Consider the following 24,543-nt stretch of genomic DNA (forward strand, 5'->3'; position numbering starts at 1 on the left):
CCTGATGGGATGTGCAGTGTCCCCTGCGTTTCGGTGCCCCCCTTCTTGACCACGATCCAATGGAGAGCAGTTTCATTTATTGATGTGAACTTTCTCCTGGGACGTAAGTTATTCATTGCTCACTGTGCAGTTGACTTGGGGGGCGGCTTTCTGTTTTCAGATTGCACTAACATGCACCCAGATATGGTGGACGACCGAGGTGGGCCTGGCATTCTCAAGGCTGGAGGAAGGATATGAAAACGCTATCAAAGATTACAACAAAAAACAGGTATGTGGTTCCATGTGTCCGTCCAACTCATGGCAACCCCATGGGCAACAGAACAAAACGTTGCCCGGGGCTGCGCCATCTTCACCATCGTTGGCACGCGCGAGTCCATCGTTGTGGCGGCTGTGTATTTCGAATGCCCTCCAACCCAGGGGGCTCATCTTCCAGCACTATATCGGGCGGTATTCTGTTGTGATCCATTGTGGTTTCATTGGCTAATTTTCTAAAGTAGATCACCAGGCCTTTCTTCCTAGTCTTAGTCTGAAAATTCCACCCACTATGGGTGACCCTGCTGGTTTTTGAAATACTGGTGCTGCCAGCATCATAGCAACACGCAAGCCACCAGAGCACGACACGCTGACAGACGGGTGGTAGCCAGGTGGTCTACCAAAGAGTAACATCTGCAGAAATATGTAACTTCCATTTCTGTGCCACACATCTGGAAATAATCTAATGCTACCTTGGGTCTTTTTCAAAAGATTCTCAGCTATAAATTTAGAAACTGAAGATAATTTTAAAAAGAAAAGAATGGAAAACCACCCATCATCTACCACCTTGTCAACATTTGTCAAGTAGCCTTCGACCCTTTGTGTATAGTTGTAGTTTATTTACAGGTAGAAATATACAACGTGTACAGCTTTGAAGCCAGCTGGTTTTTACTTAATATTTATCATCTTTGATTATGTCATTATTAGCAGCTTCATGAAGCTCCGGCACATAACTATACCACAGCCTAGCCAGCCCCCTCACTGGGGCCACCAAGAAAACTTTTTTTTTTTATTGTTGAGCATATATATACCAAAACATACAACAGTTCAACAATTTCTAGGTATACAATTCGGTGACATTGATTTCATTCTTCGAGTTGTGCAGCCATTTTCACCTTCCTTTTCCAAGTTGTTCCTCCTCTATTAACATAAACTCACTGCCCCTCGAACTTCTTATCCAATCTTTCTAGTTGATATTGTCAATTTGATCCCATATAGATAGTTTTTAAAAGAGCACAATGCTCAAGGCAGATATTCTTTACTAGTTAAGCTAAACTGTTATTTGGTTTAAAGGCGACTTCAGGAGATGTTTTTGGTTTAAGGTTTAAGGATTATCTCAGGACAATAGTTTCAGCCTCCATGGATCCACAGCCTGGTTACTGTGAGAACTTGAAACTCTGTTCTGCATTTTCCCCCTTTTGATCAGGATTCTTCCACAAAATCTTTGATCGAAACAGAGAACTCTTTTCTTTTTCTTATTATTGAACTCCCTGGGGGTGAGCACCACATCTTGGCTCTGCCCTGGCCCCGGCGCCCAGCCCAGGTGCCATCCAGTGGGTGATGGAATGCAATGTGACTGATGCCACACAACGTCTCGTAAAAATGCCCTCCCTCCTACAGATCAGTCAGCTCAACGCGCTCATCACTCTGCTCATCGGAAACCTCAACCCAGGCGACAGGATGAAGATCATGACTATCTGTACCATCGACGTGCATGCTCGAGACGTGGTGGCCAAGATGATCACCGCCAAGGTACGCGCAGCTGTGTCCCAGGGGGAGGGGGGAAGGGAGGGCCAGGGAATCGAGTCCTGGGCCAGGCGTCTGAGGACTTGAGCCCGTATTACATCCACTTCTGGGGAGGTGGCAAAAAGGACTTTTCTTCCCGCTCCATTGCTGGCAGCATCAGTGCCCCCACCCATCGAGTAGACGCACCCCTGACATGCTATGGATAGGGTTAGATGAGGGTGCAATTGGTGGTGCTGGTCCTTTAGCAAGATTCAGCCAGGGGCAATGATGTGGGTTGGATGCAGGGCCTGGAGAGGAAGCTAAGTGCCAGGGATGGTCCCTCAAGGACCAGGGGACCGGCCTGGGGGCAAGCTGGCCTTTCCTGGCTGGGTCTGGCCCTCGAGTTCCACTTGGCCAACAAGAAGAGCTCCTGCTGTTTGCACAGGTAGAGAGTTCTCAGGCCTTCACCTGGCAGTCACAGCTGCGGCATCGCTGGGATGAAGAAAAGAGACACTGCTTTGCTAACATCTGTGATGCCCAGATCCAGTATTCCTATGAGTACCTGGGCAACACGCCACGGCTGGTCATCACCCCGCTCACAGACAGGTAGGATGCACCAGCCACCTCTGTCCTGGAGCTGGGAGTCAGGGATGCCTTCTCAGGGAGCCCTATCTGTCCTGCCCCTGACCAGTTCAGGAGAGGGAACGATATGTTTCCCCTGGCCTTGTCCCCAGGTTCTCTGCATTGTCAGTGGCTTAGGCTGGAAGAGCCAGGCGTTTGAGCCACGTGGGCCTGCACTCAGACTGGGTTCTGCGGCCCTGGGCTCTGTGTCCTTGTTCTAACACCAGCTGGTGGTCCTGTGGGGAGCTTCTAAAGGACCTGCAGGTGGGGATACTAGTCTGTGAGCCCTCATGAGCTTTTTGAGGACTGAACAAATCACAGTTGATTCCCGTTACCTGAGGTCGTTGTGTCCTACAGTAAAACCTGCAAAGCCAGAACCTGTGTAAGGGGGAAACTTGTCAGAGAAGGAAAACTCAGATACTTTCCACTAAAATGAGCAATGGAGGGTGTGAAGGGAAAGGGGGAGAGTGCTGACACATAGCATGTTTTGTGTCACAAAACAATTCACGTATACATTTTTGAACGAGAAACTAATTTGCTGTATAAACTTCCACCTAAAACACAGTAAAATTAAAAACAAGTAAATAAGTGAGTGCTAGAAAGTGGTAAGACTGAGCCCTGTCAAAGGCAGAAAACTTGTGAGACCTGGAAAAACAAGGCGGTCCTGTGGAGTTCTGGCTCCCACAGGTTCACTGTGTAAAGTCGCCACGAACCCTGGATTAGAAGAGCCGTTGCTGCGGGAGACATAGAGGGCTAGATTGCTGCGAACCTCTGGTCACAGCGTCTTCTTTCCCCAATGACACACACCCTTGTTTGACGTGTTTCTGTGTGAGGATTTGGCAGTTAGTGTATACCGTGGATTCGTTAGCACTGAACCCAGGCCCAGAGCCTTGAAGGAAGCTGCACTAACACACGTGTTTTCTCCATAAGGCCCATCACAGCCGTTTCCCACTTAGGAACTCTAGACAGCCCTTCAGCACTACACTGGGGGCATGATTAACCAGCGACATCACCCACAAAGAACACAAAAACGTGACTAGGCTGCACAAGGGACACCTTTTTGCAGCGTGAGAATGAAATGAGAAGGCAGAGTCTCGCCTTGTTCTCCCTCAGCTGGGGACGCGCGCCTCAGGAGACTCAAATCTCAGGCCACCCTGCACACGTCCGCACGTCCGAGCGAAAGCTCCGCGAGTGTAGATAATGTGTTAGCGGGTAGGCAGGGTCACGCAGAGGGAATCCGTAAATGACGTGGCTTGACTGTATTTAACGTGAAGCCCTTGGAACAGAAGCTGCTGGGAGTGAACCCTCAGTTTGATGGGCAGCACCTGCGTCCCCGAGTGACAGAGGCATGTGAATCACCTGTGCCATCTGTCCCAGGACAGCATCTGTTGCCTAGTCACCTCTGATGTGCTCCCCTCCCCCTCCCTCGACGGCCTCCTTGGGGCAGAGCACGTGTGATAACAATGCAGTTTTCAGAAACTGCAAGAGCCCTGGTGGTGCAGTGGTTAAGCACTCGCTGCTACCCGGAAGGTTGGTGCTTGGAACCCACCAGTGGCTCTGTGGGAGAAAAGCCCTGGTGACATGCTCCTGTAGAGATTACCAGAAAGAAAAACACATTGCCATCGAGTTGATTCTGACTCATAGTGACCCTATAAGACAAAGTAGAATTGCCCTGTGGGGTTTCCAAGGCTGTAATCTTAACAGAAGCTGACTGCCGCATCTGCCACAGAGTGGCTGGTGAATTTGACCCACCAGATTTTCAGTTAGCAGCCAAGTGCTTAACCACTGCACCACCAGGTCGCCTTCCTGTAAAGATTAAAACCCGTTGCTGTCAAGTCGATTCTAGCGATCCTATAAAACAGAGTAGAATTGCCCCATACGGTTTCCAAGCAGTACCTGGTGGATTCAAGCAGCCGACCTTTTGGTTAGCAGCCGTAGCTCTTAACCATTAGGCTACCGGGATTTCCACCTGTAAAGATTACAGCCTTGGAAACCCTGTGGGGCAGCTCTCCTCTGTCCTGTAGGGTTGCTGTGAGTCAGAAATGACCCAACAGCACACAAGAACAATCAGAAACCACAGTGGGGGAGCCAGCAGGTGGGAGATCGGGTCGCCGACACAGGGGTAACCTGAGGTCTCTTGTAGGTGCTACATAACTTTGACACAGTCCCTGCACCTGATCATGGGCGGAGCCCCCGCCGGCCCAGCTGGGACCGGCAAGACAGAGACCACTAAGGACCTGGGCCGGGCCCTGGGCACCATGGTGTACGTCTTCAACTGCTCTGAGCAGATGGACTACAAGGTGTGTGCCCGGGACCTAGAGGCATGTGCTGATGGGAGGCCTGGTCCCCACAGCATTGTTGCATGGAATGCCAACACCCCCTCCCTGGAGGCATGCGATTTCCTCCTCCCATGAGCCCTGAATGTTTGGGCTCTGCATCCTGCACCCTGGGGGAAACCTCACGCCCCCCGCGTGCTGAGGGTGTCCATCCCTGTCCGCTGGAGGTTCTGAGACGCTGCCCCTAAGAGGCTCCCAGGGCCACACACCCAGCCCCGAGTACGCGGCCCCTGCAGTAGAAAAAGCCCCTTCTCGCCCTCCAAACAGATGTGAGCATGCCCTCACGGGGAGCTGTGGGAAAGGGGGTCTCCAGGGGCCTTGGGGGTGCAGGAGCAGGATCCCACCTGTCATCCGAGATGTTGCAGGACAGACTGTCTTCTCAAGGGGCCAGCAGGAGAGGGTGCCTTCCCTGTCTGTCAGTGGGGAGGGGCAGTGTCACCCAGATAAGGAACCTGGCCTACAGAGGGCCCCCCGCCACCTGCATCTGAACCCCCCAATTCCGGGAGACCCATCCTGAGGTTGAGAACAGGGCCAGCAGCCCCTGCTGACGGTCAAGGCCAAACGGTCCACACCAGCCTGCTGGACTTGAGAGACAGAACCATGCAGTCGGCCCCCTGGAAGTCCCAGGGATCCCATACGTAAATGCTGACAAAGAATCCTGATATTTGGCTGGGGGCTGGGCAGACGTGAGTGTCTAGAAGAAGGTCTTCCCTTGCTCACCATCACCCCCCCACCTTAGAGGCCCCCTCCCTGCCCCCCCTCCCCCCCCCCGTGTACACAAGATGAAAGGTTCTGGGTTGACTCTGACACAGAGGTGCTTGTCTGAGTCTTCTCCTCTCTAACTCGGGGACCTCTGCAGAGTCGCCATTCTGGGGTCAGGTCCCCCCAGCCCCCTGCCGTGTCAGCCTGCTGGGCAGAGAGCCAAGCCACCCACTGGCTTCCCAAGAGCCCCGATGTCCCTGACCTATCCCTCTGTCCAGAGCGATGGTCCCCAAAGCCAGCTGCTCCTCTGTCCCTTCCCTTGCCAATGCCCTCCTCTCCCACCCGCCCTTCCTAGTCCTGCGGGAACATCTACAAGGGCTTGGCGCAGACCGGCGCCTGGGGCTGCTTTGACGAATTCAACCGCATCTCGGTGGAGGTCCTGTCAGTGATTGCTGTGCAGGTGGGTGAGGCCCTGCCATGGCTCTGGGTACTGCCCTGCCAGCTAATGGCCGGCCAGCTTTCCCACCCTCTCATACCCCAGAGACCACCGTTCAGCCCCACTGAGCCTCCTCGCCCCTCAGGATGCACCAGGCACTGTGAGGCGGTGTGTGTGTGGGGTAGAGGGTGGATACAAAGATGAGCAGATGAGCGAGACCCCGTCCGTCTGACAGCTAGTAGGGCATGCACATATGAAAACAGTAAAATTCAGACAAGGGAGCGTATTTGTAACTGAATACAGAAGAGGGACTCGTTAGTTTTGCTTGGGGTAGGACAAAGGACTGTTACAGGTAACGACTGGGTGGGGCATTGAAGGATGAATAAGAGTTGGTTGGTTAGCCTAGGGTGCTGGAAAAGAACAGCATGAAAGGAAGGAGGGGTGGAGGAAGGGAGGCTGGGAGGGACGAGGGAGAAAGGAAGAAGCGGGGGAGAAGATCACATGGGGTGAGGACTGGGTTCTGGTTCTCCGTTGTTGTCATCATTGCTCCACAGGGTGGAGACACGGGAAGGAGGGGAACGCCCCCAAGCCAGTGGTTAGTGCTGGCCACTGTCTGAGAGACCCCGGCCCACGGCTGTAGCGGCTACCTGCCCTCTAGTCAGTGATCAAGCAAATCCCAGAATATTGTAGAGCTAGGAGTGGTGTGGGTGTGTGGGCAGCAAGAATTGTAAGATGTCATACCCTCAGCCCACCCCCAGCCCCCAACCCCCAGGCCCCAGCCCCCAGCCTCCAGCCTCCAGCCCCCAGCCCCCAACCCCCAGGCCCCAGCCCCCAGCCCCCAGCCTCCAGCCTCCAGCCCCCAGCCGCCAGGCCCCAGCCCCAGCCACAGCCCACAGCCCCCACCCCCCAGCCCCCAGGCCCCAGCTCCCAGGCCCCAGGCCCCAGCCCCCAGCCCCCAGCTCCCAGGCCCCAGCCCCCAGCCCCCAGTTCCCAGGCCCCAGCCCCAGCCCCCAGCCCCCAGGCCCCAGCCCCAGCCCCCAGCCCCCAGGCCCCAGCCCCCAGCCCCCAGGCCCCAGGCCCCAGCCCCAGCCCCCAGTTCCCAGGCCCGAGCCCCAGCCCCCAGCCCCCAGTTCCCAGGCCCCAGCCCCAGCCCCCAGCCCCCAGCTCCCAGCCCCAGCCCCCAGCCCTTAGCCCCCAGCCCCAGCCCCCAGCCCTCAGCCTCAGCCCTGTGTGAGCCATAGAGAGCGCTCTGCAGACCAGTTTCCCGGAAGGAAAGTCCAGGATACAAGGGCCTCAGCACTTGGTACCGACTGATGATAGAGAAGGAAGCTTGATGTTTTTAACCGTGAATGTGGGGCGCCCTCCAGTGGTGACATGGGGGCTTGCAGTCACCCTCTGCAGGCTCTGGGCGGGTGGCAGGTTGGAAAGGTCGGGAAGATCAAAGGCAGGTTCATGCCCAAGCCCCCTTCCCCTGAAGTTGTGGATTTAAGCCAGTAGCCAACTTTCTTAAAGAGTGTAGGATACAGCAGCCACCTCCCACCTGTCAGCGGAGGCTTGCGTGTTGGCTGGGACGCTGAACAGGTTTCAGTGGAGCTTCCAGACTAAGATAGACTAGGAAAAAAGGCCTGGCAATCTACTTCCAAAGATCAGCCAGTGGAAACCCTATGGATCACAACGACCCAATCCCGTTGTGCATGAGGTAGCCACGAGTTGGGGGCCAGCTTGACGGCAGCCAACAATGATATATGATACAAAGCTGGCTACTAACCAGTCCTCTGTAGGAAGTGGACTCGGAAGAAGACTCGGAGGTGGAATACTGCAATAAAAAGAAACAAACTATCGACACGCCCAGCAACCAGGCTGGATCGCCAGAGGATGATGCCAAGTGGGGAAAACATCAGAGCACACGGCTGCATGATTCCACCTACATAACCTTCTTGAAATCATGAAATTACCAAAACAGAGAACAGATTGGTGGCTGCCAGGGATTAAGGAGAGGTTTGGGGTGGGAGGCGAGTGAGTATGGCTGTAAAAGTGCAACAGGAGGAATCCTTGTGGTGATGGAATGTACCGGATCTTGATGGTATCAAGGTTGGTATCCTGGTTGTGACATTGTACTACAGGTGGGTAAGATACTACCACTGGGGGATGCTGATAAACGGATCAGGGGATCTGGCTGTTATTTTTTTTACAACTGTATGTGAATCTACAGTTATCTTCAAAGTTTAATTGAAAAATAAACGAGGTGTTAACAGAACAGAATTTCAAGTTCTCATGGAATCCAGGCTTTCTGGATCCACGGAAGCTGGATAAACCCACGAGACTATTGCCTTGAGAAAACCTTTAAACCTTAAGCCAAAAATATTCCCTGAAATCTTAAAACCGAACAAGAGTTTAGCTTCACTGGCAAAGAACGTCTGCCTTGAACATTGTGCTCTTTTAAGCTCTATCTATATGGCATCAAATTAACAGCAACTTGAAAGATTGGCTAGGAAGCTTAGGGGGCAGTGAGTTTGTGTCAGTGGGGGAGGAGCAACTCTGAAAAGGCGGGCGAGGATGGCTGCACCCCTCGAAGGACACAGTCTGTGTCACTGAATTGTATGTGCAAAAATTAAATTGGTGTATATTCTCCTGTATATATTCTCAACAACACAGTAAGTTATTTTTTTTAAAAAATAGATGAGGTAGGCACTCTGCAGATTCATAGCCACATACATTAACCCAAATGAAGGGTCAGCCACCCAATTGAAGCTGGTGGTTTTCATGTCTGCCGGTCCGTGTGCCAATCGTTCAGGTGAAATGTGTCCAAGATGCGATTCGGGCCAAAAAGAAAATCTTCAACTTCCTCGGGGAGGTCATCGGCCTCATCCCCACCGTCGGGATCTTCATCACCATGAACCCCGGCTATGCTGGGCGCACGGAGCTGCCCGAGAACCTGAAGGCCTTGTTCAGGTGGGTGGCCCAGGTGGAAGGTGAGTGGCCTGGGGGCTCCACTGGCCTGGCAGCATCCCAGGTCGGATGTGGGAGCAGCGCCCAGGAGGCCGAGCAGGGAGGTGCAGAGAGAAGGCCAGGCAGAGAGAGGGGAGAGGTCACCCCACAGAGGCTGGGAGGTGGAGGAAGAGCAGGCAGGGGATGCCCTGAAACCAAGAGCCCAGCGCCCCTGCTCCCAGTCCCATTGCAGGCGAGAGTCCCCACTGGAGGCAGACCCTGCCCTCCAGGACAAGTTGCGGGGAGGCAGGATTCAGGGTGACTGTCAGGGAAGAGTTGGAGTGAAAAGAGAGGGGCCAAGGGACACAGCGAGTGGGGAATGGGGGGCAGGGGGGGACAAGTGAGGTGGGGGGGAGGAGGCAGTGGGATAATGAGTGGAGGGGGAGGGGGGAACAAGTAAAGTGGAGAGGGGAGAAGGGTCAGAAACTGGGTTCAGCGCCCCTAGAATCTTGGCCAGTGGTGCAGGCTCCACCTGGCAGGCAGCCTCCTGTGTGTAGAGGTGAGGAGGGCCCGAGGGTAGAGAGATGCCCCTGGCTGACAGAACTGGCCTCCCCCAGGCCCTGCGCCATGGTGGTCCCCGACTTTGAGCTGATCTGTGAGATCATGCTGGTGGCCGAAGGCTTTTTGGAAGCCCGCCTGCTGGCCAGGAAGTTCATCACGCTCTACACCTTGTGCAAAGAGCTGCTTTCAAAGCAGGTGCGTGCTCAGGTGCCCCTGTTCCACAGAGCTGGGGTTGGGGGGTGACATGCACAGTGGGTGTGCTCAGGTGCCCCCAGTCCACAGAGCTGGGGTGGGGGGGTGACATGCACAGTGGGTGTGCTCAGGTGCCCCTAGTCCACAGAGCTGGGACAAGGCGGGTGAGACGCACATGGCCAGAACCATTTTCCAAACTGACCTGGTGGTGATTCCAAGCATCCCACTGATGGGCCAACCTCTCTCTCAGTTTCTGGTGCGAGCAATCCCAGGTCTGCCCCTGACTCTGGGTCCACCTACCCTAACCCCACTCCTGGCACCCCTGGCCCCAGGCTGTACTCGCATACACCACAGTTCATCTCCTCTGATCCCAGCCAGTCCCGGGGGTGAGTGGGGTCAGTTGGCCAGCATGGGAAGGTCCGCTGGGGACAGGCAGGGTGAGACATTGGCGCCAGTCAGGCCATGCTCCTGTCCAACTAACTGTCCGTCCATCCCCACCACATGCAGGACCACTATGACTGGGGTCTTCGGGCCATCAAGTCGGTGCTGGTGGTAGCCGGGTCCCTTAAGAGGGGGGATCCCAGCCGAGCTGAGGACCAGGTGCTCATGAGGGCGCTTCGAGACTTCAACATCCCCAAGATCGTGACGGACGACCTGCCCGTGTTCATGGGGCTCATCGGGGACCTCTTCCCGGCCCTGGATGTACCCCGGAAGCGGGACCTGAACTTTGAAAAGGTGGGTATCCCGGATGCCCCACACAACCTCCCCCTTCCCCGGGTGCCAGGAGGGTGACTGCAGCCTGGGTGGCAGATGCAGCATCAGGGTGAATGGCCACGTCTGCCAGCCGGTGAGGGTCACATAGCTGCCCTGCAGCCCTGGCCACCATACTCTCAACACGGGGGCTCCCAGAGGAACTGGGGTGGGGGGCGGCTTGGGGCAAACCTCCCCCAGCATCAAGGCCTCGGTGGGGTTGGCGGTGCGAGCTCGCAGCAGAACTTGTGAAGGTCTAGCTCAGGTCGCCCCCTGGGCATTGACACTGGCTGGCTAGGCACCAGGTCCCAGCGCTGGTCATCTGGGCACTGGTCAGAGCCTCCCTGTGTCCCCAGGTCATCAAGCAGAGCATCCTGGAGCTCAAGCTGCAGGCCGAGGACAGCTTCGTGCTGAAGGTGGTGCAGCTGGAGGAGCTGCTCCAAGTGCGCCACTCGGTGTTCGTCATCGGAAACGCAGGCAGCGGCAAGTCACAGGTGTGGGCGCGAGGACGGACTTGTGGGGACCCAGCCCTCCACCCCCTCCCCACCCCCGGGGATCCCAACCAAGGACATCCGGGCATCCCCACCCTGAAGTGAGCTGGAGGCAAGCCGTGTGTCAGAGCAGAACTGTGCTCCACAGGGTTTTCAGTGGCTGGTTTTTTCTTCTGAGGCACTTCTGGGTAGATTCAAACCTCCAACCTTTTGGTTAGCAGTTAGCACGTTTCCAGTCACAGGGGCCGCTTTCACCTCCGTTGTTACTGGAGGGTGTGAACTACTCCACCCGTCAACTGGAAGTCACTCTGCTTGTGGTTAGGAGCCGCATGCCACACTCATATCCACATGGCATGCCACACTCACATACACACACACTCATGGCAACTGGGGTCCCGCTCCCTTGCACACGCAGGTGCCCTTACACGTGCTGGTCTCCACAGGTGACCCTATTGCCCTGGCAGGCCCCTCCCGGGTGCTGGGCGTGGGTGCAGCCAGGGCATCCTTGTTGTGTGCAAACAGCTTTCCACCTTTGCCCAGGTCCTCAAATCCCTCAACAAGACCTACCAGAACTTGAAGAGGAAGCCAGTGGCGGTGGACCTGGACCCCAAGGCTGTCACCTGCGATGAGCTTTTCGGCATCATCAACCCAGCGACCAGGGAATGGAAAGATGGTACCAGGGCAGGGGTCCCTGGGGGCTGTGGGTGGCTGGAAGGGCATGGTGACCCTGTAGGGCGGCCAGCTGCGGGAAGACACACACCACGCTGGCAGTGGGTGGGAGAAGTTCACCAAACGTGCACTGAGCCTTTGCCCAGCACCAGCGGGGCTCCCTAAAGACAGCCGGGAGGGGGCCGTGCAGGACTCCAAGTGCTGTGGGGGGCGAGAGGCGCCCCATGGGAGTGCTGATGAAGTGCAGTGGGAACACAGCAGAAAGGGGACCCACTGCACCAGGCTGGGCAGGATGGGGGAGCCCCAAGCCCTTGGGGTGCATGGAGCTGGGACTGGGCGGGAGCAGGCCCACAGCCGGGAGTGCACTGGAAACATAGACTTCACCCTGTGGCTGGCAGGTGCTGGGCTGGCCTTCACTGGGCAAGTGGCCTGGTCAGATTTGTGCTGTAGAGAAAAAACCCAGGGGCTGGAGTAAGGAGAGGGGAGAGGCCAAGAGGCCAGCAGGTAGCCGGGATGTAGTTTGGGGGGTGATGGGGCCTGGGTGTCCCCGCAGCCTGGAGGGGGAGGGGCACTGAAGAGACACCGAGGAGGGGTCTTGGCCAAGCATGGGCGTGGATCATCGTCAATAGCGGACCTGCCGCCCCTCTTAGGCCGGGAGCCCCCAGGGAGTGCTGTGCTCCAGGCCACCCCCATAGTCTCCACTGGTTCCCCCATCTGAAGTGGCTCCACCCTTGCCCGGCTTTTGCCTTCTGCCTTCATCCCCTCTCACATCACACAGGATACAGGCAAACCTCGTAGTCTGTGGATGCTGTGTGTGCGAATGTGCCCACTCACCAGCATTTTATCTGTACCCCCCAAGTCAGCACTCTTGGCGTTTTCAAAGCCGTTCACAGATCTGCGCAGTGAGTTGCCCACCGCAGAGGTCCCCAGCTGAGGCTGAACAAGGCATGCTCTGCCTTCTTGCTTCAGCTCGTGTGCTACCAATGGGGGTCCTTCCTGCGGCCTGTTGGGGGCCACATCGCTTGCGTTTCTGCACTCTTTGTTTGTGGTTTCACTGTTTAAAATGGCCCCCAGTGCAGTGCTAAAATGGCACAAGCAATAAATAACAGAGTAGCTGGCCTTCGGTGCCTGCCGAGCGCCCCTCAGTGCAGGCAGCCCCCCAGTGCAGGCCGCCCCGTGGTGCAGGCGGCCATGACGCACCCCTGCCCCTCACAGGCCTCTTCTCCACCATCATGCGGGACCTGGCCAACATCACGCACAATGGCCCCAAGTGGATCGTCCTGGACGGGGACATAGACCCCATGTGGATCGAATCTCTCAACACCGTCATGGACGACAACAAGGTGGGCCCCCAAAGGGGGTGGCAGCGGTGGCTGGTCAGAGACCCCACACGTCCCAGCCCACTGCACATGCAGAACCTCGGGCCGGCTGGCACCCCAGGCTGGGATGTGGGTGAGGTGGCCTGTCAGGACACAACCCCGCACAAAAGGTATCAGTTACCAACAAGCAGATGTTCTCCACTGGTAGCAAAGTTTCAGGCCTACCTTTTCTTAAATATTTTTTAGCAGGAAAATGGGCTAAGGGTGTTGTTGTTGGGAGACAGTAAGTCGATTCTGATTCGTAGCCATCTCATGAGACGGAGTAGAACTGCCCCAGAGGGTTTCCTAGGCTGTCATCTTTATGGAAGCAGATCCCCAGGTCTTTCTTCCGAGGAGCCCTGGTGGGTTCAAACCACTGACCTTTTGGTTAGCAGCCAAGCGCTTAGTCACTGTACCACCAAGGCACCTTGGGCTAAGGGTAAAGTTGTGAAAAGCATTCTTGTCCACTTACACGTGGCACAATGCGGAAAGGATAGTGAACACTTTGGAGGCAGGCGCGGCGTCCAAAATCAACTAGAAGTTTAACAAAATGACTCTCAGTTGGCTGGAGAATGGGAAAGGGAGGGGCTAGGGCCGGAAAAAGTGAATTTGATGCTATAGCGGAGCTGTATGTTGCTCGTGTGTCTAGAAGCTTCTTATCTTGTCCTGGTGGTGCCAGGGTGGGAGATAGAGGTGGGACTGGAGTTACGGAAGGCTGAGAAGCCCTGGGTGACGGGAAAGCTGGCGTCAGCCGTTGGACGGTGCGCGAGTCCCCCGTTCCCCACCGCCTTCATGTTCCGAGATTGGATCTGTATAGACCCACCTTTGCTGCTGAAAACCCGCAGGCAGTGTCCCCCTTCCAGGTCCTCACCTTGGCCAGCAATGAGCGGATCCCCCTGAACCGTACCATGAGGCTGGTGTTCGAGATCAGCCACCTGAGGACAGCTACCCCAGCCACCGTCTCCAGAGCCGGGATACTGTACATCAACCCAGCGGACCTGGGGTGGAACCCGTGAGTTGGGCTTCCCTCCTACTGTTCCCAGGTGTAGGGGAGCAAGATGGAGCTGAGGGCTGCTGTGTGTTTAGTAGTCACTTAGCACTTACCGTGAGCCAGGCCTCCTTCTATGAACCTTAAAGATGTTAACTCAGGTCATCCTTCCTTTCTATTCCCTCCCCTCCCCACCCCTCCCCTCCCCTCCTTGTGGCAGCAAGAGTGGCTCTCAGCTGTCCCACACTACCCATGCCCCATAGCTAGCAGTTCCAGGAAACAAGCACAACCCTCACTGCCCCAGCATCCTCATCAGACCCCCTTAAGATCCACCGCTGGCCCCGCTTGAGACAGAGGCCTCATTTGGACCAAGCACCACCCAGGGGTGGCGAGCCGGAGTCACAGCCCACCTGTAGTGGACAGGAGGCGTGTACAAAGGGCTGGGGCTCAGGGCGGACCCAGCCCACAGCCACCGCTGCCACCCAGTGCCCTCTCTCCCAGTGTGGTGAGCAGCTGGATCGAGAGGCGCAAGGTGCAGTCGGAGAAGGCCAACCTGATGATCCTCTTCGACAAGTACCTGCCCACCTGCCTGGACAAGCTGCGGGTCGGCTTCAAGAAGATCACGCCAGTGCCCGAGATCACGGTCATCCAGATGATCCTCTACCTGCTCGAGTGCCTCCTGACCGAGAAGAACACTCCGCCCGACTCGCCCAAGGAGCTCTACGAGCTCTACTTCGTGTTCGCCTGCTTCTGGTCCTTCGGCGGTGCCATGTTCCAGGACCAGGTGGCGGCCGGGCCACGGGGCTGTGGGGGCGCCAGCCGCCTAGACGCACCTCTCAGACCCCCATCTAGCTGGCCTCCTCTTTTTTCTGAACAGCTTGTGGATTATCGCGTCGAATTCAGCAAATGGTGGATCAATGAATTCAAAACCATCAAGTTCCCCTCACAGGGGACCATCTTTGACTACTACATTGACCCCGACACCAAGAAGTTCCTGCCGTGGTCGGACAAGGTGCCCTCCTTCGAGCTGGACCCAGATGTCCCTCTGCAGGTAGCTCCCCAGATGGTGGCAGCCTCCGACAGGCAGGAGCAGGGTGGGATGTTCCAGTGCTGACGAGTGTCAGCGCAGGGCCCTTAACATGAGGATGGGATTAAAAATACCAGCGTCGTGTGTTCAGCAGATGCTGACCCTCGGGCCAAGTCTCAAAGCCACCCCCTCCCCGCAGGCCTCCCTGGTCCACACCACCGAGACCACTCGCATCCGCTACTTCATGGACCTGCTCATGGGGAAGTCGTGGCCCGTGATGCTGGTGGGGAACGCGGGCACGGGCAAGTCAGTGCTGATGGGGGACAAGCTGGAGAGCCTGAGCACTGATGACTACATGGTGCAGGCTGTGCCCTTCAACTTCTATACCACCTCGGCCATGCTGCAGGGTGAGGCCAGGCAGGAACAGGCTGGGAGCTGGGGGCAGGGGGTGAGGCCAGGCTGGGGCTGGAGCCTAAGGGCTGGGATGTGGGACTAGGGTTTGGATTAGACCATGCTGCAGGGTGAGGCTGGCCAGGCTAGAAGCTGGGGGCCAGGGCGGAGGGTGAGGTTATGTGAGGTTGGGGCTGCGGGCTAGGGCTGGAGTCGGAGACTGGAGGTGGAGTGAGGCAAGGTTGCAGGGTGAGGCTGGAGCTGAGAGTAGGGTGAGGCCATGGCCATGGGTAGGCTGAGGGCTGGGGGTCAGGGTGGGGTGAGGCTGGAGCCAGGGCCAGGGAATAGGGTGCAGGCCAGGGCTCTGGGGGCTGGGAGTCAGGGTCAGGATGAGGCCAGGTCAAGGCCAGGGGCACGATGAGGGCCAGGGTACAAGGTGAGGCCATAGGCTGGGTGCTGGCGACTCAGGGTGAGGCCTGATGGCCAAGGGCCGAGGTACAGAGTCCTCACCACCGGGCCTGAACCCTCAGCAGCAGCTCAGAGGCACAGCTGCCCTGAGTTCCCATTGTCCTCACCTACTCACAGCCCCAGGGACTCACCTACTGACCCCGCACCCCCACCCCGGGGCCACCTCCACAGTCCTTGCACAGAGTGATGTGTTCCCTGACAGAGCTGGTTATGGTGGACAGCTGCTGCCCAGCTGGATGGTGGCCTGAACCTCTGGGGCAGGGGCTGGGGGTGGAGTGAGGCCAGGGTGCCGGGCTGGGGGCAGGGTGTTTCCCAGGACCCCTGGGCCTGCTGCTCTGTCTCTGGCCTGTGGGGCAGCCGCTTGCCTGTTTGTTCCCAGGGTCGGCAAGGCAAAGCCCACCCCTCAGGATCCCCTCAGCTTCACTCCCCCTTTCTTGGGGTGACCCGTGCTTCTGGGGGCCTTCACCCCAACACGTTGTGCTCTAACGGGTCTAATGGAGCAGCAGGCTCGGGAAGTCTGGTGGTCAACCCTCTCCGCCTGCCCTAGGGGTCCTAGAGAAGCCCCTGGAGAAGAAATCGGGTAGAAACTATGGACCGCCAGGCACCAAGAAGCTGATCTACTTCATCGACGACATGAACATGCCCGAGGTGGACAAGTACGGCACGGTGGCCCCGCACACGCTCATCCGGCAGCACATGGATCACGGGCACTGGTAACCAGGCTGCCGGGGCTGCTGGGGGTGGGCGGGCCAGGTCTGTCCCCTCTTCCACTCTACAGACATGCCTGGACGTCTGCTATGGACCACAGGCACTGGTAACTGGGCCACCAGGGGTGGGAGGGCAAGGACTGTCCCCTCGTCCACTCTACAGGCATGCCTGGACGTCTCCTATGCTCCTGGCTCGGGGTTGGGCCTGGAGCTGCTGTAGAGGGGCACAGACAGGTCCCTACTCACTGAGGTGGTCGAGGTGCAGTTACAGAATGAAGGGGGGATTTTTATTTATTCCTTTGTGTGTTTCCCAATTTTCCAAATTCTTAACACTGATCATGTTGCGTAAAGGGCGTCACAGGGTCGCACGGATGGTTAAGTGCTCAACTACTAGCCAAAAAGTTTGGCCTGGTGATCTGCTTCCAAAAAGTCCCAGCCTTGAAAACCCTATGGAGCAGTTCTACTCTACACACATGGGGTCACCCTGAGTCAGAATCACTCACGGTAACTAACGACAGCAACATGTTGCATAAGAAAAATGAAGGTAATCGCTGCCCAGCAATGAGGCCCCTGACCATGAGTGTGGGGTGCCATTCTCCAGGAGCACACTGATGGGAATTCATCAGCTGATTGAGGGCTTGCTGCGTCCGCGTGACCAAAGGAATAGGAGCAAGGGAGGTGAATGAAGGTTTGGGGAAGAAATTGCTCAGGAGTGCTTGACCACAGGGAAGACACAAAGCCCAGGGGTTGAGGCATCTTGGGGACCATCTCCATGGAGTTAGGAGTGGGAGAATGGCAGAAATACACGAAGAGGATGCTCCTCTTTGAAAGTCCTTGTGAGGCTCTGCAGCAGATCCTAGGTTCTAAAGATTATGGTATTCAAATGATTTTTCCTTTTCTGAATATCCACTAACTGTGCAGGCGAAGATGACATAGGCATGAAAGAAACGGGGTGGGGGAATAAAAATTGCTAATTTTTGTCACCGAGAGTTTGTTGAATTGTGATTTCTTAATAAAAAACACAGACTGTGCTTGTACACACCCTTTGTCACAGCTACAGAATCAGAGTTTCCATGGTCTGCAGTAAACTGATCATTAGGACCTGATCCAAAACGCCAACATCTGGGACACCTTAAATACTGCCCATCCCTTTTTCGAAGAATGTTAGAAAAACAATGAACAAAAATGATACTAAGTCTGGATACAACAAAACATCTGACTGTTAAAATGTAAATAGAAGAGCCTACAGCAGCAATGGAATTTTAAGCACAGAGCATTTGTGTGATGTAGGGACCAAAAAAATTCACAGTAGGTTTCCAGACCATGTTACTCCGTGATCTGCCAGAGGTGATGATAGCTATGACGATAAACTTTTAACTAACAGCTTGTTCAGTATGTAAAATAATTAGCAAACTGACATCCTAATAAAACCAATCCTTACGTTACTTGAGTTTTAATGTTGAGCTTCTTAAGAAAAACTTTGCAAGTTCCCGTGTAGGATCACCCAGGTGAGATCTGCGTTATTTCCATTAAAGAGCTCATCTGTTGGGTTTTCATATGTCTATTCTAGTAATTTCTGTTTGTATCCTGGATTAAAAGAAATAGCTACTTTTAAGTAAATACGTGTGTGTGTGTATATAGACATAGATATAGGTATAGATATAGATTAGATACAGATATCCTTGGAAACCCTGGTGGCGTAGCAGTTAAGAGCTATGGCAGCTGACCAAAAGGTCAACAATTCTAATCCACCAGACACTCCTTGGAAATCGTATGGGGTAGTTCTACTCTGTCCTATAGGGTCACTATGAGTCAGAATCAACTCGACGGCAACAGGTTTGGTTTTGGTTTATATACACCCTTGGTGGCACAATGCAATGGTTAAGTGCTCAGCTGCTAACTGAAAGGTCGACGGTTCAAACCCACCAGCTGCTCTGTGAGAGAAAAGGCGTGGTAATCTCCTCCCGTAAAGATTACAGCCTAGGAAATCCTATGGGGCAGTTCTACTCTGTAGGGTCGCTGTGAGTCAGAACAGACTTGACGGCACACAACAACTATGTATATATATAAACCCAAACCAAACCCACTACTGTCGAGTTGATTCTGACTTGTAGCAACCCCAAAGGGTTTCCCAGCCTGTAAATCTCTGTGGAACCATACTGCCACATCTTTCTCCTGCAGAGCCGCTGGTGGTTTCGAACCACTGACCTTTCAGTTGGCAGTCAGTTGCTTTAACCACTGTTCCACCAGGGCTCCTTTATGTGTGTGTGTGTGTGTGTGTGTGTGTGTATGTTAAACGTTTATTGAGTACTGTCTTTCAGGTACTATTCTAGGTGAGTTTTGTGTGTGTGTGTGCGTGCACGTGCATTAACTCATTGGATCCTCATAATGACCCACTGCACAGGTAGGAATACTGAGGCACGGAGAGGTTGACTGATTCGCCCAGAGTCCCAGCACTCCTGAATGGAAGAGCCAAGATATAATAAACCCAAGGCTACACCCTGAGCCAGTCTCTTGCTCTCCTTTCAGACTGTTCCCTGAGAGCATGAAGTGTAAATTGGCTGTTTCACATAGAATCCATGAGTTCTTAACAACATGCAAGGCATTCCTGGGGGTGGGCTGGGGACCCTGGACAGCCCCTCTTGGCCCGTGGTGTGCGGCATCAGCCCCTGTGTCCCTCGTGCAGGTATGACAGGCAGAAGCTGACGCTGAAGGACATCCATAACTGCCAGTATGTGGCTTGCATGAATCCCACTTCCGGATCCTTCACCATTGACCCCAGACTCCAGGTGAGCAGAAATCAAGCTCATCTTAGTCAAGGGCAGTGGGTTTGAGGCTCACTTTAGCAAAGAAGAATCAAAGCACGGGTTTGGAACACTGGAGCTGCCGGAGTGACCATCTATGGATTACTCACCAACCTCTCAGAATGTGTCAGGAAATGCAGGGGTGGGGCTGTGAGAGGCTAGCCAGCCCTCCCCACTCCCCCACAGGGCTGCCAGGTTTAGCAAATAAAAACACAGATGCCTCGTCAAATTTGAATTTCAAATAAGCAACAATTCATTTTAGTCAAAGTATGTCCCTTTTTTTTTCTTTCTATACTAAATGTATCTATATATATATTTGCTATTTATCTGAAATTCAGATTGAATGGGGCGTCCCGTCCCATATTGCGCCTGCAACCGCACCTGGGCAGAACCTCCCCTCCAAATTATCTAGCCAGATGGAGACATGGAATATAAACCCACGCCTGTGCCCTACCAAAATCTTTCTTGAGAGCTGCTTCACACATAATCAATATTTAATGTGATTTTACTGTCCATTCTGAGCAAGCCTAAAAGATAATAAGCAATGAGGAGAGGGTCTGCCCTCCCAAGAAGGGGCCCGGCCCCAAGTTGGTCCCCAAGAGCCACCTGACGCAGGTTTGTGGTTGTTCCGGAGCAGCGCCACTTCTGCGTGTTTGCCGTGAGCTTCCCAGGCCAGGAGGCCCTCATGACCATCTACAGCACCATCCTGGCCCAGCACCTAGCCTTCCGCTCAGCCCCCATGGCAGTCCAGAAGATGAGCAGCCAGCTGGTGGCCTCGGCCCTGGGTAAGCTGGCCAGCCTCTGTCCCTTCCTTGCCTGTCAATAAACCTACTGCTTTATGGGGCTGATGGCTTCTTCATACTTTCCCCTGGTAAATATTTTATGTATACTTTTGAATCAACATTTTGTAAACGGTGCTATGTTGCAACAGGAGATATTGTGAGATCCAGTTGCGTCGGGGAGGTAGAGGATAGGAAACTCAGTATACAGAAATGATTTACAAGTCAGTCGAGCAACAAGCTTCTTCCCTCTTCTGCTGTGCAGATTTCTTACTTGAATTGTCACCATTTCACAGTCCATTTGCTTGAAAACCTTTCCTATAAGCTCTGCACTTCCTGAGGCCATTAGGAGCATGGAAGAATCGATGTGTCTTTTTCCTATAACAGCCTTGCATCAGAAAGTCGCCACAACATTTCTTCCCACGGCCATTAAGTTTCATTACGTCTTCAACCTCAGGGACCTCTCCAACATTTTCCAGGTACTGGTCTTTCAGCTCTAAGCATGCCTTCTTAAAGCCAAGTGCCTGACCCATTGGCTTTTCCTCCTCTGCCGCTCTCAGGAGAGAAGGCTGACTGGCAGTGGATTGATGATGGTGGTGATGATGTTGATGAGGATGGTGATGGTGGTGGTGATGGTGATGGTGATGGTGATGAGGATGGTGATGGTGGTGGTGATGATGGTGATGGTGATGGTGATGAAGATGGTGATGGTGGTGATGATGGTGATGGTGATGATGGTGATGATGAGGATGGTGGTGGTGATGATGGTGATGATGAAGATGGTGATGGTGATGGTGATGATGATGGTGATGATGAGGATGGTGGTGGTGATGATGGTGATGATGAGGATGGTGATGGTGGTGGTGATGGTGATGGTGATGATGGTGATGAGGATGGTGATGGTGGTGATGGTGATGATGATGATGGTGATAATGATGGTGATGATGGTGATAATGGTGATGATGTGATGGTGATGGTGATGATGATGTGATGGTGATGATGGTGGTGATGGTGATGATGGTGGTGATGGTGATAATGATGGTGATGATGGTGATGATGGTGATGATGGTGATGATGGTGATAATGATGGTGATGATGATGGTGATGATGGTGATAATGATGGTGATGATGTGATGGTGATGATGGTGGTGATGGTGATGATGATGGTGATGATGTGATGGTGGTGATGGTGATAATGATGGTGATGATGTGATGGTGATGGTGATGGTGATAATGATGGTGATGATGGTAATGATGGTAATAATGAGAATGGTGATGGTGATGATTGTAATGGTGATGGTGATTGTAATGTGATGGTGACAATGAGGATGGTGATGGTGGTGATGATGACAGTGATGATAGTGGTGGTGGTGATGGTGATGGTAATGAGGATGGTGATGGTAGTGATGATGGTGATAATGACAGTGATGATGGGGGCGGTGGTGATGGTGAGGATGATGATGATATATGCTCTCCTTTATTGACAGCATACTCTGAGCCAGGCACTGGGTTTGGCCGCTTACCTTCCCATTTTCTCCAAATAATGCATAACCCTGGTGCTCGTATATTCCCATGTTTGCAGAGGGAGAGTCTGAGGCTCCAGGAGGTTAAGTCATGCTTGTCTTCTTCTGCTTCAAGTGTCAGCGCAAATGTCATGCCCTCACAGAGGCCCTGCCTCCACGCCCCCACATTCGCTATCTCACTGCCCTGCTTATTTCATTTATAGCACACACTGCAATATATAATTACCTTATTATTTTGTTTATCTGATTATATCTGCCCATTGGAGTATAAACTCCACGAAGGCAGTGTCTGTCTTGTCACTGTATCTCCAGAGCCCAGAAGAGGGCCTGGCAAATAGCATAACCTCAATTAACACTTGTTGAACCTACCCAAGGTCACTGGGTTAGTAAGTGGCCAAGCCAGGGCAGGACCCAGGCAGGCCCAGACACATGACCCTCTGCTCTGTGGCCTTTGACAGTCTGCCCCGAATGGTTAGACACCCTTGTCCCTTCTCCACCCTCCACCCTGTTAGAATATGAAGCCCTCCACCCTACCCCTCAGGCCACAGACACACTCTTTGGCCACCAGGGTTTGAATGACCTCGGCAATCAGTGGCTTCACTGGCCCAAAGTAGACGGTGTGCCAATAGCGTAGTGGATTACATCCAGGGGAAGTGATCCCTCTCTCTCTCTTCTCTCATCGCACGTCTGCACAGCACTTGACATACCTTCATAACACAGCCATAGACACTAATCACTCTGTGTTTGGGGCAGGGACTCCTGTTTTCCTTACTGGAGATCTTGAAGACTCCACTGGACCTCGTTCGCCTATGGCTGCATGAAGCTGAACGAGTGTATGGTGACAAAATGGTGGACGAGAAAGACCAGGAGACGTTGAGCAGAGTCACCGTTGCTTCCACCAAGAAGTTCTTTGATGTAAGTTAAGCCGCCAGCATCTCTCTGGTGATGGTGATGGTAATAATGTTGATGATGATGATAGCGATGAATAGTGATGAGCCATCATCACCCAAAAGGGGCTGATCTACCCGGGGGTACAGATGGCTACAGCCTTTTGGCCTGAGTCTTACAAGAACACTTTGGTGGGGGTGGGATGATCCACATTAAACAAAAACCAAGCTGGTTGCCATCAGGTTGATCCCAACTTGTGGCAACCCCATGTATGTCAGAGTAAAACTGCACTCCACAGGGTTTTCATGACAGTGACCCTTCGGAATCAGACTGCTAGGCCGTTCTTCTGAGGTGTCTCTGGGTGGGTTCAAACTGCCAATTTTTCGGTTAGCAGCTGAGCATTTGATCATTTATGCTACCCAAGGACTCCACAATCCACGTTAAACCAACCAACTAACCCACTGCCGTTGAGTTCATTCTGACTCATAGCCACCCTGTAGGCCAAGTAGAACTGCCCTATAGGGTTTCCAAGGAATGAATTGTGGGTCCAAACTGCTGTCTTTTTTATTAGAAGCTGAGCTTTTTACCACTTATGCACATTAAAAAAACAAACCCAGTGCCGTCCCACTTAATGACCTTGTGAGGTGGATGTGGATCCGAGGGAAAACGTGTTGGCCATGCAGCAGATGAGTGCACAGTGGTCTCCCTCCACTCATTTGGAGTCTACAAAGCCCCAGCTTGCTTCAGTAGGCTCTGTTGGCATGTCCTTGGTTTTCATGGTGGAATCTCTTTTTGGGTTAGCCGTTCATTATTAGCATGGCAGGGACTGGACCATCCCACCAGGGATTGGTGCCCAGTAGTTTGCAGGGCCCACAGCAACAACAGCTTGGGCCCCAGGAGACTCAGCCTGGCTTCCTGGAGATGTCTTAGGTCACCTTGACAAGATACTGCTGATAATTACCTGTGAGTTCACGGTGGCAAAAAAAAAGTATCTCTACTTCTAGGATCTCGGTGATGAACTCTTATTTGCCAAGCCAAATATCTTCTGCCACTTTACTCAAGGGATCGGTGATCCGAAATACTTCCCCGTGTCTGATGTGGCTCACCTGAACAAGCTTCTGGTGGAAGTGCTGGACAGCTACAATGAGGTCAACGCCGTCATGAATCTGGTGAGTGGTGTGGGGACCGGGAGCGAGGGCCAGGAACCAGCTTTCCTCTCCGGTTCCATGGTGAGATTTCATCCACATTCCGTGGGCTGCAGGACTCACAGCACACACGCCAATGGGCCGCCCTGCTGATGCTGCCAAGGGACCGATGTGGTTCTGCGGTGTGAACGGAGGCGGTTCCAGTTGCTGTAAGACTTTGGGGCCTCTCGCTGGTCTCTGCAGGTGTTATTTGAAGACGCGGTGGCCCACATTTGCAGGATCAACCGCATCCTGGAGTCCCCCAGAGGGAACGCCCTGCTGGTAGGGGTGGGTGGCAGCGGCAAGCAGAGCCTCTCCCGCCTGGCCGCCTACATCAGCGCCCTGGACGTGTTCCAGATCACCCTCAAGAAGGGCTACGGGATCCCGGACCTCAAGGTGAGGGTTGGGGAAGCGGAGAAACTGTCACCAGTCCCTTCTCTAAGATGAAGCCCGCCAACACGGAGAATCTGTCTGGCCCACCAACAGGCCTTACCTAGAGGATTTTTATCTTAGGAAGCAAAGGCCACGGAACACCGTCCAGTGGCCAAGCCCAGGGGCGGAGGTTGGAGGAAGTAAACCTCAATTTCCCGATGGGTTCCAGCAGCCCAGGGGATTCAGTTCTTGCCCCTCGTCACTGAATTGTTGCAGTGGTCCCCCTTTCTCCAGTTTAAAGAACCCATGACACGTGTGCAGCGCTGTGCCCGGATCTGAATTAATAAAACAAACATTAATGCGAACGGGTCTCCCATCCCCAAGACAGGCTGCCGAGGCTTTTTATTGATTTCTTCTTCCCGAAAATTCGCTCTCCAAGAGGACCTGCGTGCTAGTCGAACACTGTTAGTCCAGAACAAATCATTGCAGTGCTTCAGATTAGAACTGAAATTCATTTGACCGCTTGATACAGCCGGGTCTCTGTATCTCCATTTGCGTTAATGCTCAGGGCGTCTTCTGTGCACCTGGCATATAAAGGGCCTAAAAACTGT

General features: G+C 54.0%; 1 protein-coding gene across 1 annotated transcript in view; it reads left to right on the forward strand.

Moving 5' to 3' along the window:
• DNAH17 (dynein axonemal heavy chain 17) overlaps positions 1-24,543 on the forward strand; it is a 115,124-nt gene that overhangs the window by 45,636 nt on the left and 44,945 nt on the right. Inside the window, exons 32-53 of the mRNA XM_064270638.1 lie at positions 161-268; positions 1,654-1,785; positions 2,204-2,364; positions 4,523-4,679; positions 5,773-5,877; positions 8,648-8,805; positions 9,399-9,537; positions 10,042-10,269; positions 10,641-10,778; positions 11,316-11,448; positions 12,660-12,787; positions 13,666-13,814; positions 14,292-14,574; positions 14,668-14,841; positions 15,017-15,224; positions 16,223-16,388; positions 19,069-19,171; positions 19,824-19,971; positions 20,353-20,444; positions 22,242-22,403; positions 23,381-23,545; positions 23,765-23,956. Coding sequence (XP_064126708.1) covers positions 161-268; positions 1,654-1,785; positions 2,204-2,364; positions 4,523-4,679; positions 5,773-5,877; positions 8,648-8,805; positions 9,399-9,537; positions 10,042-10,269; positions 10,641-10,778; positions 11,316-11,448; positions 12,660-12,787; positions 13,666-13,814; positions 14,292-14,574; positions 14,668-14,841; positions 15,017-15,224; positions 16,223-16,388; positions 19,069-19,171; positions 19,824-19,971; positions 20,353-20,444; positions 22,242-22,403; positions 23,381-23,545; positions 23,765-23,956 — 3,429 coding nt within the window. The remainder of the gene's footprint in view (positions 1-160; positions 269-1,653; positions 1,786-2,203; positions 2,365-4,522; positions 4,680-5,772; positions 5,878-8,647; positions 8,806-9,398; positions 9,538-10,041; positions 10,270-10,640; positions 10,779-11,315; positions 11,449-12,659; positions 12,788-13,665; positions 13,815-14,291; positions 14,575-14,667; positions 14,842-15,016; positions 15,225-16,222; positions 16,389-19,068; positions 19,172-19,823; positions 19,972-20,352; positions 20,445-22,241; positions 22,404-23,380; positions 23,546-23,764; positions 23,957-24,543) is intronic.

The sequence above is a fragment of the Loxodonta africana genome, chromosome 18, assembly GCF_030014295.1.
Source record: "Loxodonta africana isolate mLoxAfr1 chromosome 18, mLoxAfr1.hap2, whole genome shotgun sequence".
Classification (NCBI taxonomy): Eukaryota; Metazoa; Chordata; class Mammalia; order Proboscidea; family Elephantidae; genus Loxodonta; species Loxodonta africana.